Genomic DNA, 16300 nt, shown 5'->3' on the forward strand with positions numbered 1-16300 from the left:
AAAGTCCACCGTATACACACAGGTACAGTCAGAAACATTGACTTATTACATCACAGCTTTAAGAATCATGAAATATGAGAGAGAGAGGAGGCGTGTGTTGTTGTTGTGTAACATTCTGTTGTTTGTTTGTGTTCTAGGTTGATTGGAGATGTGTGTAACTAGACTCCAACTGGATTTTAGGCTGCAGATTCATTCTCCTTCTGACTCTGAATCCCCAGCGTTTCCATCCAGCCGGGTTGTTTATTCAGAAAAATAAATCTTTGATCTAACTGCATCTTATAAATTCATTACACTGTCCTATCAGGAACAATTTCCTCTATCTAAAACTCTTATCTCTTATCTTTTAATTGCTGTTCCAGGTTTTACACTCCACCCAACACACACTGGAGTCTTGAATCTGACCTATTTTGCAATCATCTCCCATGTCGATGACCATCCTGCTATGATTTATCCTCTTTCTGGGCTTTACAGTAAGAAACATCATTGCATGCTGCTGTTTCTTTGGCAGCTTCTCCGGCTTTGGCGTTGTACCGGTCAGTGCAAGCGGCTTTTCTATCATCACACAGTTTCAAATGGAGGACTATTGCATGCAGCTTCTCAGGAGGGGAGTTCTTTCCCATCTGCATTCCTTCCACTCTTCAGCTATTGTGGGGAAATACATTTGCTGCGCCCTTATTATGCTAAACTCAATCTTTTTCAGCACTCACTCTAATGACCCCAAACTGAACAAACTGCATCTACAGCCTGCACATTTTTTGCACATGCAGAGCTTTGGAATTGCTTCACACTCTTGCCATACAAAGTAGTATCAATCAAATTTGTTCTTCTTTCACACAAACACTATATTGCTTTCCCCTGAGTTTTCTCTGAACTGCTCCAGTGGAAGATTGACTAAACTACAAGCACGAGTGTTAGCATCATCTCTGATCTGATTAATCACATCACATCAAGTTAAGCGCCACAAATATGTGTGTGGAAATGAGTGTGTCGTTTCATCTGCTTCTCACTAATGATGTCTACCTTCTGGTTACTGATATCCGACCAATAGCAGACAGCTGCCAGCAGATGTCCTCATTGTGTTCCATATGGTTATTGTCTTACATAATCTACTGGTAATGTTCCCAAGTTGCAGGTTCTGCTTTGGATATAGAACGTTTACTAAATAGCTGGCCAACAGTTACTACTTTAATGTCGTTGCTGTTTTTGAGGCTGTCATTCCTTCATCTCTGACACACGCACACACACTCTGACACTCACACTCCTTTCAGACAACACCTCACCGACGCTGATAGCTTTTTAATTCTGTGGAGTATTGTTTGTAGGAGGGCTTTAGATTGGATCGTGGATCTGGCTGCTTCTGTGGTGTCTCTATGCCAATGTGGCACACACACACACACACACACACACACACACACACACGCACACACACACAATTCATTTCATTCCTTCACAGTTGGAAAACCAGGTTGTTTCGTGGGACCCGTACAGGTTCCAGACCGGGAAATTGAATGGCTGGATTAAATTGAACAATCAATAGATGAGCACATATAGGGCTATGACCCACATGTCAGGACCGATACAGGGCTGGGATTTAATGAACAGCTGGGATGAATGAAGGAGTGGAATTTTGGGAAAAGGCAGAAGGAGTCAATTTATCCATATTAGATTATTTTTGTCATTGTGTGAGATTCTTAACTGAAAGCCATAATAAGGTTGGTTGACTGTGACTGCTGCCCGTGCTGTGATATGGTGGAGAGGAAAGAGAGAATGTATTGAGAAAAGAAAGTCCTCACTGAAGATTGCATGAGATTGCAATCAGTTCAGTGGACATTCTGTATTGTCGATGTTATTTTGTAACCACAATAATGTCGTAGTTCTGTAAATGACCAGTAGATGACAGCAACGCATACAGTCAACGATGCCCATGAAAAATGGACACATACTGTACCCAAGGGCCCAGAAGCTCAAGTGCAAAGGCTTTGATTTACATATCAACAACAAAGGTGAGCAAATGATCTTTCTGTAAATGCAACTCATGGGTTTTGTTGAGGTCAGCAGACACCAACAGGATCAATAAGGAAGACTGGGTTCATCCTGGGGGTTAATCTTGATTCCTTTGAGCTGGTGACAGAGAGAAGGAGGAGGAGGAGGAGGAGGAGGAGGAGGAGGAGGAAAAGGATGCATAATTGACAATGACTCGCTCAGTGACCTCTGCCCTCAGCCCTGTTGTACAAGAATAAGATCTTAACAATAAGATCTTATCTCTTATCTTATCTTATCTGCATTTGTTTTTAAAAGGGAAAAGAGGTTTGTGGATGAGAAAAGTATACTTCACATGTATACTTCACATAATTATAGAATGATTTGAGGGCCACTCCATTTGTTCTGCAAATGTATCCTGTAAATCTTGCTGTAATGTTGACTTCCTGTCCTGTTTCCAGCTGTAACATTTTACAGCTATGTTGGCCTCCTTTTCCTCTGTTCTGGTGAATGATTCTCCAAATATTTGTAACAGCAGGGCAGATACATGAAAAGAAAAAATTGGACTCCTAAGCAAATTGTAACCAGTTCATGGTGTGACTCTGACTCATGTCTGGAACCTTCCCACATGGATGAAGAAATCTACAAAATCTCCGTGGAAAGTGATTCATGTCTCAGGGGAGTCATGTGACATACCGAAACAAATAAAAAGGCACTGAACTTCCGCGACTCACACAGTCTTTCTATCGTTGTCTCTGAACGTCTAAAGAAAGCATCAACATGTCAGAAAGCCCCCCCATGATGTGTGGCGGAACCCGTGCGCCAGAACCGGCGAACAAGGAAGTTCAGGACATCTGTGATGAGGTGGGTGGAATCATGGAATACTACTGCGCTTATCACATCATGTTCTTTCTGAGTGTGTTTCAGTTAGATTTACTGTCATCTCATTCACTCTCAGATGAAACCCAAAGTAGAAGACAGAACCGGCAAGACCTACAATGTTTTCAAAGCCAAGATCTACACCTCACAAGTTGTGGCTGGGACTAACTTCTTCATCAAGGTGAGACTGGAGAGATGCAACAACAACAATCAGATGTGAGCCACAGCTTGAACTTGGATGTCTAACTGTCTCATCTCTCCTCTCTTCACCCTGCAGGTCCATGTTGGTGGAGAAGATCACGTCCACCTGCGAGTCTTCAGAGCTCTCCCCTGTTACGGATCAGCTTTTGAACTGCATGGTGTGCTGGAGGGCATGAGCCGGGATGATCCGATCGTATACTTCGATCAGCAGCATGTCGCGTGCTGTGACAAATATCCAGTTTCCTAAACAGAAAGGGTAACCATGGTGAAGCATATGATCATTTGCACTGAATCAAGTGTTTTGGTGTGTTTTGTCCATCAGTAAATTCATTTTTCTTACTACGTCCATTCCTAAAACAGCTGCAGGTGTGGAAGGACTTCATCCTGTAATTATTTGAAAAAGAATCTAATTTGTATGTATTTGACAGAACAATTCTGAGCTTAACTAATAAAGTACCAGATGATTGCCTCCACCCGCGTGTCTTCAAAGGGCCGGATGGAGAATGTGTGGACCTGGACGGTGTGCTGGAAGGCAAGAAACTGGCTGACAAGCTTGAATGCTTTGATGCCACCAAAAACACAATGTACGATGAGGATGACTATGTACCAGCTGATGATGATCCCTGAAGCTTATGCTCAACTTACTCGGCCCTAAACAGAAATGGTTACCATGGTGACGCATATGATCATTTGCATTGAATTAAGTGTTTGGGTTTGATACTACTGTTGATTCAATCAAGAATAATCTCAATTGTATGTAGTTGATTGAAAAATTCTGATCTTACCTAATAAAGTCCCAATGGATACCTAAGATATGAATGGTGGCGAGGTCATTATTTGGGTAATTATAGAATTGATTAAGTGACATGGATGTGTAAAAGCAGACAGGTGTTAGCTGTAGGACTGGTTGTACAGGGTGATGGCACTGGGTGAGGGCCCAGGACAACACAGAGCACAGAGTTCAGCTTCCAGGATGATGGTATAGTTCTGTTCTAGTCTGTCCAGCTCAGCCATTATAACTTTGATGTTCCTGAAGCACTCAAAGCTTTGAGAGCTGGACGTGTTTCAGGTAGTGATGATGTTTGGGAATATGTATCAAGTCGCGTCATGTTTGGAACCTTCCCACATGTCTCACGCCCACGATGTCTCAGCGCCAAAATAACATTTGTATTTGTGAGAAAACTTCAGATTTCACTTTTTAATATACTCTTTTAAGATGCTTTTTTGTTTGAATTTTAACTTGTGTCGACAGGCATGAACTCGCCCACAGTCGCGCCTCAGACTGACCAAACTATCCCTATATTGAGGGGTGATGGCGGAGCAGTCTCACAATTAAATGTGTTTATCTACCTTTGTATTACTTTGTGAGATTGATAGTCAGGAATTGTTACATTTAGGACGCGTATTTGGGTCAGCGCCGACTTAATTTGTTGTTTTTACTGGATTGCTCCATAATTTGACGAAGACACCACCCCCCTGCCTTTCATTATGGTACGCTCCAAAACAGAGTCATGTGACATACCGAAACAAATAATAATGCACTGAACTTCCGCGACTCGCACAGTCTTTCTATCGTTGTCTCTGAGCGTCGCAAGAAAGCATCAACATGTCAGAAAGCCCCCCCATGATGTGTGGCGGAATCCGTGCGCCAGAACCGGCGAACAAGGAAGTTCAGGACATCTGTGATGAGGTGGGTGGAATCATGGAATACTACTGCTCTTATCACGTCATGTTCTTTCTGAGTGTGTTTCAGTTAGATTCACTGTCATCTCATTCACTCTCAGATGAAACCCAAAGTAGAGGACGAAACCGGCAAGACCTACAATGTTTTCAAAGCCAAGACCTACGCCTCACAGACTGTGGCTGGGACTAACTACTTCATCAAGGTGACACTGGAGAGATGCAACAACAACAATCAGATGTGAGCCACAGCTTGAACTTGGATGTCTAACTGTCTCATCTCTCCTCTCTTCACCCTGCAGGTCCATGTTGGTGGAGAAGATCACGTCCACCTGCGTGTCTACAGACCTCTCCCCCATCAAGGATCAGCTGTGAAACTGGTTGGTGTGCTGGAGGGCATGAGCCTCGATTCGCTGATCACATACTTTTAAAAGCAGCATGTTGCGTGCTGTAACTTAACACTGTGTCAACGTCCAGTTTCCTAAACAGAAATGGTAACCATGGTGAAGCATATGATCATTTGGGAGGCAGTGGCTCAGTGGGTAGTGCTTCCGCTTGGGAACCGGAGGGTCGCCGGTTCGAGCCCCTGCCGAGGTGCCCCTGGCACTGAACCCTCAATTGCTCCCCCCTCTGCGAAGGGTGGTAATGTAATGTAATTTGCACTGAATCAAGTGTTTTGGTGTGTTTTGGCCATCAGTAAATCCATTTTTTTTTACTACCGTCCATTCCTAAAACAGCTGCAGGTGTGGGAAGACTTCATCCTGTAATTATTTGAAAAAGAATCTAATTTGTATGTAGTGGACAGAACAATTCTGAGCTTAACTAATAAAGTACCAACGGATCACTAAGATTTGTATGGTGGTGATGTCATTACTATGGAAATCATTTGTTATAGCTGCAATCACGTCGTCGGGGTGGGTGGTGAGTGAGTTCATTGGTGAGTGCAACGGTGAGTGCATTGGTGAGTGTGCCGCTGAGTGCGCCGGCACACTATCGGCGCACCTGCCAGCAAATGGCAAGTGCCCAATAGTGTGAGTGATGGAAGGTCAAGTGGCTGGTGGGGGGGGGGGGCACTAGGGCGGCCAGCGATCCCTGCAGGTCCATGTTGGTGAAGATGATTACCTCCACCCGCGTGTCTTCAAAGGGCCGGATGGAGAATGTGTGGACCTGGACGGTGTGCTGGAAGGCAAGAAACTGGCTGACAAGCTTGAATGCTTTGATGCCACCAAAAACATCATGTACGATGAGGATGACTATGTACCAGCTGATGATGATCCCTGAAGCTTATGCTCAACTTACTCGGCCCTAAACAGAAATGGTTACCATGGTGACGCATATGATCATTTGCATTGAATTAAGTGTTTGGGTTTGATACTACTGTTGATTCAATCAAGAATAATCTCAATTGTATGTAGTTGATTGAAAAATTCTGATCTTACCTAATAAAGTCCCAATGGATACCTAAGATATGAATGGTGGCGAGGTCATTATTTGGGTAATTATAGAATTGATTAAGTGACATGGATGTGTAAAAGCAGACAGGTGTTAGTTGTAGGACTGGTTGTACAGGGTGATGGCACTGGGTGAGGGCCCAGGACAACACAGAGCACAGAGTTCAGCTTCCAGGATGATGGTATAGTTCTGTTCTAGTCTGTCCAGCTCAGCCATTATAACTTTGATGTTCCTGAAGCACTCAAAGCTTTGAGAGCTGGACGTGTTTCAGGTAGTGATGATGTTTGGGAATATGTATCAAGTCGCGTCATGTTTGGAACCTTCCCACATGTCTCACGCCCACGATGTCTCAGCGCCAAAATAACATTTGTATTTGTGAGAAAACTTCAGATTTCACTTTTTAATATACTCTTTTAAGATGCTTTTTTGTTTGAATTTTAACTTGTGTCGACAGGCATGAACTCGCCCACAGTCGCGCCTCAGACTGACCAAACTATCCCTATATTGAGGGGTGATGGCGGAGCAGTCTCACAATTAAATGTGTTTATCTACCTTTGTATTACTTTGTGAGATTGATAGTCAGGAATTGTTACATTTAGGACGCGTATTTGGGTCAGCGCCGACTTAATTTGTTGTTTTTACTGGATTGCTCCATAATTTGACGAAGACACCACCCCCCTGCCTTTCATTATGGTACGCTCCAAAACAGAGTCATGTGACATACCGAAACAAATAATAATGCACTGAACTTCCGCGACTCGCACAGTCTTTCTATCGTTGTCTCTGAGCGTCGCAAGAAAGCATCAACATGTCAGAAAGCCCCCCCATGATGTGTGGCGGAACCCGTGCGCCAGAACCGGCGAACAAGGAAGTTCAGGACATCTGTGATGAGGTGGGTGGAATCATGGAATACTACTGCGCTTATCACGTCATGTTCTTTCTGAGTGTGTTTCAGTTAGATTCACTGTCATCTCATTCACTCTATCAGATGAAACCCAAAGTAGAGGGCAGAACCGGCAAGACCTACAATGTTTTCAAAGCCAAGACCCACACCTCACAGGTTGTGGCTGGGACTAACTTCTTCATCAAGGTGACACTGGAGAGATGCAACAACAACAATCAGATGTGAGCCACAGCTTGAACTTGGATGTCTAACTGTCTCATCTCTCCTCTCTTCACCTTGCAGGTCCATGTTGGTGGAGAAGATCACGTCCACCTGCGAGTCTTCAGACCTCTCCCCCATCAAGGATCAGCTTTTGAACTGCATGGTGTGCTGGAGGGCATGAGCCGGGATGAGCCGATCGCATACTTCGATCAGCAGTATGTTGCGTGCTGTGACTTAACACAGTGTAAATATCCAGTTTCCTAAACAGAAAGGGTAACCATGGTGAAGCATATGATCATTTGCACTGAATCAAGTGTTTTGGTGTGTTTTGTCCATCAGTAAATCCATTTTTTTTACTACGTCCATTCCTAAAACAGCTGCAGGGAAGACTTCATCCTGTAATTATTTGAAAAAGAATCTAATTTGTATGTATTTGACAGAACAATTCTGAGCTTAACTAATAAAGTACCAATGGATAACTAAGATTTGTATGGTGGTGATGTCATTACTATGGAAATCATTTGTCATAGCTGCAATCATGTCCTGACAAACACAGGCAAAAGACTGCGTAAGCCACCGAAACTGGTTATGCAAGTGCCATAGATACTGACTGAGTGCAATAAACGCTACAAATAAAACAAAGATGCAATGTAGAAACACTTGATTAAGGGCCGTTTTTGTGTAAAAGCAGATAATTGTTACTTTTAGGACTGGTTGTTGAGGGTTATGGCACCGGGAATGACAGCTTTCCTGACGGTGGTTTAGCTCTGTGTTAGTTTGTTCAGCTCAGCCTTTGTAACTTAGAAGTTCCAGAGGTGCCCAAGCGTCTGACAGCTGGACAAAGCTGATTAATGAGGCAAATGAAGTGCATTGATTAAGTACTACTTGCTGATAGCTGTGGTTGTGTCATGGAGATGCTTCAGACTTGGACCTTTCCCCAAACAAACAACCAAAACGTCTTTAACTGTAACTTGTTTGGACGCTGATGAAGCTGACGTACCAGTTGTAGAGGACAGCCATTAAAAGGACTTCTGCACCCTTTTGTAATCCTGTGCCAACTGTCAATCAAAAGAAAAAAACAACTAGTTCTGTTCTAGTCTGTCCAGCTCAGCCATTATAACTTTGATGTTCCGGAAGCGCTCAAGGCTCTGAGAGCTTGATGTGTTTCAGGTAGTGATGATATTTGGGAATATGTATCACAAATGCACTGTATTTATAACACTTCAGGCAGGATTCACACTCAGCGTGAACGAGAACCAATCGCATCACCTTTTGATCTTGATAAACAGGAAATAATACATGGTGCCAAACTCACTGAACTCTCGCGACTCGCACAATCTTTCTATCGTTGTCTTTGAGTGTTGAAAGAAAGCATCAACATGTCTGGCTGGAGGGAGTATGGGGGAATCTCTGCGACAGAACCGGCGAACAAGGAAATTCAGGACATCTGTGATGAGGTGGGTGGAATCATGGAATACTACTGCTCTTATCACGTCATGTTCTTTCTGAGTGTGTTTCAGTTAGATTCACTGTCATCTCATTCACTCTCAGATGAAACCCAAAGTAGAGGACGAAACCGGCAAGACCTACAATGTTTTCAAAGCCAAGACCTACGCCTCACAGACTGTGGCTGGGACTAACTACTTCATCAAGGTGACACTGGAGAGATGCAACAACAACAATCAGATGTGAGCCACAGCTTGAACTTGGATGTCTAACTGTCTCATCTCTCCTCTCTTCACCCTGCAGGTCCATGTTGGTGGAGAAGATCACGTCCACCTGCGTGTCTACAGACCTCTCCCCCATCAAGGATCAGCTGTGAAACTGGTTGGTGTGCTGGAGGGCATGAGCCACGATGAGCCGATCACATACTTTTAAAAGCAGCAGGTCGCGTGCTGTAACTTAACACTGTGTCAACGTCCAGTTTCCTAAACAGAAATGGTAACCATGGTGAAGCATATGATCATTTGCACTGAATCAAGTGTTTTGGTGTGTTTTGGCCATCAGTAAATCCATTTTTTTTACTACCGTCCATTCCTAAAACAGCTGCAGGTGTGGAAGGACTTCATCCTGTAATTATTTGAAAAAGAATCTAATTTGTATGTAGTGGACAGAACAATTCTGAGCTTAACTAATAAAGTACCAACGGATCACTAAGATTTGTATGGTGGTGATGTCATTACTATGGAAATCATTTGTTATAGCTGCAATCACGTCGTCGGGGTGGGTGGTGAGTGAGTTCACTGGTGAGTGCAACGGTGAGCGCATCGCTGAGTGTGCCGCTGAGTGCGCCGGCACACTATCCGCGCACCCGCCAGCAAATGGCAAGTGCCCAATAGTGTGAGTGATGGAAGGTCAAGTGGCTGGTGGGGGGGGGGGGGGGGGGGGGGGGGGGCACTAGGGCGGCCAGCGATCCCTGCAGGTCCATGTTGGTGAAGATGATTACCTCCACCCGCGTGTCTTCAAAGGGCCGGATGGAGAATGTGTGGACCTGGACGGTGTGCTGGAAGGCAAGAAACTGGCTGACAAGCTTGAATGCTTTGATGCCACCAAAAACATCATGTACGATGAGGATGACTATGTACCAGCTGATGATGATCCCTGAAGCTTATGCTCAACTTACTCGGCCCTAAACAGAAATGGTTACCATGGTGACGCATATGATCATTTGCATTGAATTAAGTGTTTGGGTTTGATACTACTGTTGATTCAATCAAGAATAATCTCAATTGTATGTAGTTGATTGAAAAATTCTGATCTTACCTAATAAAGTCCCAATGGATACCTAAGATATGAATGGTGGCGAGGTCATTATTTGGGTAATTATAGAATTGATTAAGTGACATGGATGTGTAAAAGCAGACAGGTGTTAGTTGTAGGACTGGTTGTACAGGGTGATGGCACTGGGTGAGGGCCCAGGACAACACAGAGCACAGAGTTCAGCTTCCAGGATGATGGTATAGTTCTGTTCTAGTCTGTCCAGCTCAGCCATTATAACTTTGATGTTCCTGAAGCACTCAAAGCTTTGAGAGCTGGACGTGTTTCAGGTAGTGATGATGTTTGGGAATATGTATCAAGTCGCGCCATGTTTGGAACCTTCCCACATGGATGAAGAAATCTACAAAATCTCCCTGCAAAAGTGATTCATGTCTCATGCCCAAGATGTCTCAGCGCCAAAATAACATTTGTATTTGTGAGAAAACTTCAGATTTCACTTTTTAATATACTCTTTTAAGATGCTTTTTTGTTTGAATTTTGACTTGTGTCGACAGGCATGAACAGTCGCGCCTCAGATTGACCAAACTATCCCCATATTGAGGGGTGATGGCGGAACAGTCTCACAATTAAATGTGTTTATCTACCTTTGTATTACTTTGTGAGATTGATAGTCAGGAATTGTTACGTTTAGGACGCATATTTGGGTCAGCGCCGACTTAATTCGTTGTTTTTACTGGATTGTGGCATAATTTGAAGAAGAAACCACCCCCCTGCCTTTCTTGATGGTACGCTCCAAAACAGAGTCATGACATACAGAAACAAATAATAATGCACTGAACTTCCACGACTCGCACAGTCTTTCTATCGTTGTCTCTGAGCGTCGAAAGAAAGCATCAACATGTCAGAAAGCTCCCCCAGCATAATGTGTGGCGGAACCTGTGTGCCAGAACCGGCGAACAAGGAAATTCAGGACATCTGTGATGAGGTGGGTGGAATCATGGAATACTACTGCTCTTATCACGTCATGTTCTTTCTGAGTGTGTTTCAGTTAGATTCACTGTCATCTCATTCACTCTCAGATGAAACACACAGTAGAGGACAGAACCGGCAACACCTACAATGTTTTCACAGCCAAGATCTACACCTCACAGGTTGTGGCTGGGACTAACTTCTTCATCAAGGTCAGACTGGAGAGATGCAACAACAACAATCAGATGTGAGCCACAGCTTGAACTTGGATGTCTAACTGTCTCATCTCTCCTCTCTTCACCCTGCAGGTCCATGTTGGTGGAGAAGATCACGTCCACTTGAAAGTCTTCAGAACCCTCCCCCATCTAGGATCAGCTATGGTACTGGTTGGTGTGCTGGAGGGCATGAGCCTCGATTCGCTGATCACATACTTTTAAAAGCAGCAGGTCGCGTGCTGTAACTTAACACTGTGTCAACGTCCAGTTTCCTAAACAGAAATGGTAACCATGGTGATGCATATGATCATTTGCACTGAATCAAGTGTTTTGGTGTGTTTTGGCCATCAGTAAATCCATTTTTTTTACTACCGTCCATTCCTAAAACAGCTGCAGTTGTGGGAAGACTTCATCCTGTAATTATTTGACAAAGAGTCTAATTTGTGTGCAGTTGACAGAACGATACTGAGCTTAACTAATAAAGTACCAATGGATAAATAAGATTTGTATGGTGGTGATGTCATTACTATGGAAATCATTTGTTATAGCTGCAATCATGTCTTGACAAACACAGGCAAAAGACTGCGTAAGTCACAGAAACTGGTTATGCAAGTGCCATAGATACTGACTGAGTGCAATAAACGCTATAAAGATGCAATGTAGAAACACTTGATTAAGGGCCGTTTTTGTGTAAAAGCAGATAATTGTTACTTTTAGGACTGGTTGTCGAGGGTTATGTCACTGGGAATGACAGCTTTCCTGACGGTGGTTTAGCTCTGTGTTAGTTTGTTCAGCTCAGCCTTTGTAACTTAGAAGTTCCAGAGGTGCCCAAGCGTCTGACAGCTGGACAAAGCTGATTAATGAGGCAAATTAAGTGCATTGATTTAGTACTTGCTGGCTGATAGCTGTGATCGTGTCATGGAGATGCTTCAGACTTGGACCTTTCCCCAAACAAACAACCAAAACTTCTTTAACTGTAACTTGTTTGGACGCTGATGAATCTGACATACCAGCTGTATGTCAGAAGGCCACTAAAAAGACTTCTGCACCCATCTGCAATCCTTTGCCAACTTTCAATCAAAAGAAAAAAACAACCTGAAGTCGAATCTACGTATTCTTTTCCAATATTTGTTTTAATACTGACAATATTACTGCGACAGAACAAAGTCAAAGTACTTAATTTGTGTTGGATAAATGAAGAACACGACAGAAAGTAGGAGTCCTTGTGATTCTGGAAGCTACAGGCAGAGTCTTCAGCTAGGGAAGATGAAGGTAGAATAAATAAACAATGTCTCTAAGCCTAGATTACATTTATATTCGTGAGGAAAGATAGGAAACTAAAGACTTAACTTTTTAAGATACTCTTTCAAGATACTTATCTTATCTCTAGTTATCTCAAGGCACTTTACATTCATTACATTTGTAGCAGCAGAAGTATAAGAGCACATCATTCTTAGTCGCGGTGTTTTTAATGAATTTGCTTGTATAATGCAAACCGCAGAACAACGCCCCCCTCAGTGAGACAGAGGTACTGTCTTCCTCACCTTTCTGTCAGTGCAGGTTTCCGTCAGATCAGTACGACGAAATATGTCCCACACACACATACACGTGAAAAACCAAACCTAGATTATGGAGAGAGAAGGCATAAATAATGAATAAAGGTGTCTACAAACATTATATTGGTGACATACAGAGAGGTAGCAACAGGCACGCGCTCGATCCAGTTTGTGAGGGATTGCGCAATCGAGGTGAGCTCATTTGGTCGCTGCCTCACATTGGATTTGGACAAGAAATACGGAACTTCAACGATTTTGACCGGAAAACAATTGGAATCCTGCAGAAATCACATTTATAACACATATCAGTGGACAACTAGTTATATTATTTTATTTTATTATTATTATTATTTTTTTTAAATAATTAATTAGGGTTTTAATTGTCGACCCCTCGCCGCACGACCCTGATTATCGCACTGTCCCCACATTGGTTGATTCACATATAATCATGCGATTGCTCTATTATAAGTGAATCAAATACGGTTATTTACCTTTAAACTACTTTGTGAGATTGAAATTGGAACATATTTTAGACAGCGCCACATTAATTAGTTTATTTGGCAAAGAACCATCTCCCCTTTGCTTGATGGTACGCTCCAAACCAGAGTCATATTACGTCCTGGAGCATCTATTTGATTACCTGAACTTCCGTGACTCGCACATTGTTTCTACGAGTGTGTAACTTTGAGTGTATGTGACGTAAAAATGCTAGGTGAAGAAGAGTATGTGGCGAGTTGCGGGGAAATTTCCGCGACAGAGGATGCAACCGAGGAAACCAAAAACATCTGTGAAGAGGTGGATGGAAGAATGGAATGCTGCTGCTCTTCTTTCTTATGTTCCTTCTGAGTTGATTTGTGTTTCAGTAACTCATCTCATTCACATTCAGGTAAGACCCAGCGCAGAGGGCACAACAGGTAAATCCTATGAGGTTTTCACTGCCAAGAGCCAAGCAAATCAGCAAACTTCATTCGGAACATACCTCTACATCCAGGTAAGACAGGAAAGATGCAACCAAACAGATCTGAGTCACATTTTGAACTTGGATTTCTAGCTCCTGTCTGATCCCTGCAGGTCCAGGTTGGTGCAGATGATTTCCTCCACCTGCGTGTCTTCAAAGGGCCGGATGGAGAATGTGTGGACCTGGACGGTGTGCTGGAAGGCAAGAAAGTGGCTGACAAGCTTGAATGCTTTGATGCCACCAAAAACATCATGTACGATGAGGATGACTATGTTCCAGGTGATGATGATCCCTGAAGCTCTGCTGTTTTATACTCAACTTACTCGACCCTAAACAGAAATGGTAACCACGGTGACGCATATGATCATTTGCATTGAATTAAGTGTTTGGGTGTGTTACTACTGTTGATTCGTTCAATAGCTGTAAGTCTTAAGAATAATCTAAATTGTATGTAGTTGATTGAAAAATTCTGATCTTACCTAATAAAGTCTCAATGGATACCTAAGATATGAATGGTGGTGAGGTCATTATTTGGGTAATTATAGAATGGATTAAGTGACATGGATGTGTAAAAGCAGACAGGTGTTAGTTGTAGGACCGGTTGTACAGGGTGATGACACTGGGAATGACAGGTGTTCTGTTGGACGTTCTTCCCTCCACCGCATTCTCCAGAGGGCCCAGGACAACACAGAGCACAGAGTTCAGCTTCCTGTATGATGGTATAGTTCTGTTCTAGTCTGTCCAGCTCAGCCATTATAACTTTGATGTTCCAGAAGCGCTCAAGGCTCTGAGAGCTGGACGTGTTTCAGGTAGTGGTGATGTTTGGGAATATGTATCACAAATGCATCACTGTATTTGTGCATGTATTAGGCAAAACACTTCAGGCAGGATTCACACTCTGCGAGAGCGAAGCCAATCACATCACCGTTTGATCTTGATAAACAGGAAATATTACATGGCGCCAATCGTTTTACTTTATTGAGCGTTGTCGTCGAATTTTCAAACTGCCGATCTGAAATGAGAAGATGCTGCAGGCGGTGTGTGTGTTTGTGTGTGTGTGTGTCTGTGTGAGGCCGATCGATTGCTTCATTTACAGGCTCACCAAAGTCCTGCAGGTACTGGTTGGTGACGTGGATTCTCGTTGAGTTTGAGTTGACAGGGAGAAGAAGGAACCACCCAAGGGCCCCCTATCAGTGAATCGCCATGGTGATATTCTACATTCAGTGTGGTTTGTATGGGGTGGAGTTCTTTGTTTAACACGAATCCCAACTTTCTCTTTATTGTTTCATGTGATATTCCATCACGTTGTCATGATCATGTGTTGGTGTCAGCTGTATTCACTTCCTGTTTTATTCTGTAATCGTTTCCCGTTGTGTTTCGTGTGCCTGGACTTCCTGCCCTTGCGTTCCTTGATTGTCTCATTGGTTTCACCTGTGTCTGTTTACTTCCCCTTTATTCCATCTTCCCCTCACCTAATCCTCATTTCCTCCTCACTCCAGGTGTATTTATACTCCTTGTTTCTCAGCGCCCTGCTTGTCAGTCTGTGATGTTGCCCTGCCTGTTCCATGTCTCGTGTTCCCTGGTTCCCTTTTTGGTCACGTACTCCTTGTGACTGTGGTCCCGGTTGTGGTTTGTGTACGTGATCTATGTCACTATGTCTCTTTCACGCCCTGGTCTTGTCTGTGCCGTTTGTGTTCTCTGGTTATTCTAGTCAATTCAGCTGTTGTCACTATGGTGTTGATCTGTTTGTTCTGTTCTGTTTTTTTGTTCTTTTGCTGTTATCTTAACTGCCTTTGTTGGCTCCTGTGTGCCCCTCGCTGACACCAGTTTTACATTTTGTCCATTTGCTCTGGTCTTTAGTTTCCCCCTCATTTTTCCTCTTATTACCCTGAATCCTAATCTTGTTCCTGTATTTAGTTATCCCATCTTCTGTCCCATGACTGGTATGTTTGCGTTTCACAGATGGGTGTGGCCTGTCTGTTCTAGTCTCCTCCTGTGTGTTCTGTCATTTAACCAATAGTCAGTTATCTAGGTGTGACCCTTCTTGTTTTCATAGCGATCTGTCGGTACCTGTGGTGTTTTGAGTATTGCGTTGACATTGCATATCTACATACAGTCCAAAAGAGCATGTTTAAGCTCCATCTCATCAGCTGGCTGACTTTGCTCCTTTCTGTCAGTAACCCCATTATGATTACTATTGGATTCTTCTCTCCTGAACAAGTTGCTGATAAAGACGTGCAGAAGCTCTGTGATCAGGTAAGTGAGCAGAATAGACTTTTGGCAGTAGCTCAGTCTGCCGGGTGGACAGCTGGGAATCGGAGGGTCGCCGGTTCAAGTCCCCGGTGTGGACCAAGTAAGCAGACTGGTAGCTGGTGAGTTGTCAGTTTGCCTCCAGAGCACTGCCGAGGTGCACGTGAGCAAGGCACCGAACCCCCAACTGCTGCCCCCCTCTGTAATGTTTGTGTGTGTGTGTGATATGAGGGGGTGCAAGTTAAATGACAATTGCATGGGATTTGCTGTGAATTGCAAATCGCATGCATTGCAAAGTTACCTACTTTTCCATTTTCCCAGGTGAAGGCATCTGCAG

General features: G+C 43.5%; 4 protein-coding genes across 8 annotated transcripts; all 4 read left to right on the forward strand.

Moving 5' to 3' along the window:
• Positions 1-2692: 2692 nt before the first annotated feature.
• Positions 2693-3873, forward strand: LOC142988753 (cystatin-B-like). Its single transcript, XM_076137990.1, has 3 exons — positions 2693-2844; positions 2939-3040; positions 3137-3873. Exons 1-3 carry the CDS (start codon positions 2761-2763, stop codon positions 3305-3307), a joined length of 357 nt encoding a protein of 118 aa, XP_075994105.1. The 5' UTR covers positions 2693-2760; the 3' UTR covers positions 3308-3873.
• A 717-nt stretch (positions 3874-4590) lies between these two features.
• On the forward strand, positions 4591-6207 carry LOC142988752 (cystatin-B-like). The gene is made up of 3 exons (XM_076137989.1): positions 4591-4750; positions 4845-4946; positions 5043-6207. Exons 1-3 carry the CDS (start codon positions 4667-4669, stop codon positions 5169-5171), a joined length of 315 nt encoding a protein of 104 aa, XP_075994104.1. The 5' UTR covers positions 4591-4666; the 3' UTR covers positions 5172-6207.
• Positions 6208-6912: 705 nt separating this feature from the next.
• On the forward strand, positions 6913-11697 carry LOC142988814 (cystatin-B-like). Of its 5 annotated transcripts, none has more exons than XM_076138096.1 (3): positions 6913-7084; positions 11095-11196; positions 11293-11599. In XM_076138096.1, the coding sequence occupies exons 1-3, from the start codon at positions 7001-7003 to the stop codon at positions 11419-11421; spliced, it is 315 nt and encodes a 104-aa protein (XP_075994211.1). In that variant the 5' UTR covers positions 6913-7000; the 3' UTR covers positions 11422-11599. The 5 variants fall into 5 exon arrangements, with proteins under 5 accessions (XP_075994211.1, XP_075994209.1, XP_075994207.1 ...); XM_076138094.1 differs by lacking the exons at positions 11095-11196; positions 11293-11599 and adding exons at positions 8849-8950; positions 9047-9448 and having other exon boundaries at positions 6915-7084; XM_076138092.1 differs by lacking the exons at positions 11095-11196; positions 11293-11599 and adding exons at positions 7181-7282; positions 7379-7780 and having other exon boundaries at positions 6925-7084.
• A 1684-nt stretch (positions 11698-13381) lies between these two features.
• Positions 13382-14220, forward strand: LOC142988813 (cystatin-B-like). Its single transcript, XM_076138091.1, has 3 exons — positions 13382-13550; positions 13642-13746; positions 13827-14220. The coding sequence occupies exons 1-3, from the start codon at positions 13461-13463 to the stop codon at positions 14007-14009; spliced, it is 378 nt and encodes a 125-aa protein (XP_075994206.1). The 5' UTR covers positions 13382-13460; the 3' UTR covers positions 14010-14220.
• The last annotated feature ends 2080 nt before the right edge of the window (positions 14221-16300 follow it).

The sequence above is a fragment of the Genypterus blacodes genome, unplaced genomic scaffold (genome assembly GCF_046128005.1).
Source record: "Genypterus blacodes isolate CSIRO-AG114 ecotype Tasmania unplaced genomic scaffold, CSIRO-AGI_Gbla_v1 ptg000348l_1, whole genome shotgun sequence".
In the NCBI taxonomy this organism is placed as follows: domain Eukaryota; kingdom Metazoa; phylum Chordata; class Actinopteri; order Ophidiiformes; family Ophidiidae; genus Genypterus; species Genypterus blacodes.

Excerpts from the sequence above, each read along its gene's own strand:
- LOC142988814 (XM_076138092.1), top strand. The coding sequence starts at position 7,001 with ATGTCAGAAAGCCCCCCCATGATGTGTGGCGGAACCCGTGCGCCAGAA. Across the intron at positions 7,085-7,180 it reads TTCAGGACATCTGTGATGAG|ATGAAACCCAAAGTAGAGGG; the intron begins GTGGGTGGAATC and ends TCACTCTATCAG. Across the intron at positions 7,283-7,378 it reads GGACTAACTTCTTCATCAAG|GTCCATGTTGGTGGAGAAGA; the intron begins GTGACACTGGAG and ends TTCACCTTGCAG.
- LOC142988813 (XM_076138091.1), top strand. The coding sequence starts at position 13,461 with ATGCTAGGTGAAGAAGAGTATGTGGCGAGTTGCGGGGAAATTTCCGCG. Across the intron at positions 13,551-13,641 it reads CCAAAAACATCTGTGAAGAG|GTAAGACCCAGCGCAGAGGG; the intron begins GTGGATGGAAGA and ends ATTCACATTCAG. Across the intron at positions 13,747-13,826 it reads GAACATACCTCTACATCCAG|GTCCAGGTTGGTGCAGATGA; the intron begins GTAAGACAGGAA and ends TGATCCCTGCAG.
- LOC142988752 (XM_076137989.1), top strand. The coding sequence starts at position 4,667 with ATGTCAGAAAGCCCCCCCATGATGTGTGGCGGAATCCGTGCGCCAGAA. Across the intron at positions 4,751-4,844 it reads TTCAGGACATCTGTGATGAG|ATGAAACCCAAAGTAGAGGA; the intron begins GTGGGTGGAATC and ends ATTCACTCTCAG. Across the intron at positions 4,947-5,042 it reads GGACTAACTACTTCATCAAG|GTCCATGTTGGTGGAGAAGA; the intron begins GTGACACTGGAG and ends TTCACCCTGCAG.
- LOC142988753 (XM_076137990.1), top strand. The coding sequence starts at position 2,761 with ATGTCAGAAAGCCCCCCCATGATGTGTGGCGGAACCCGTGCGCCAGAA. Across the intron at positions 2,845-2,938 it reads TTCAGGACATCTGTGATGAG|ATGAAACCCAAAGTAGAAGA; the intron begins GTGGGTGGAATC and ends ATTCACTCTCAG. Across the intron at positions 3,041-3,136 it reads GGACTAACTTCTTCATCAAG|GTCCATGTTGGTGGAGAAGA; the intron begins GTGAGACTGGAG and ends TTCACCCTGCAG.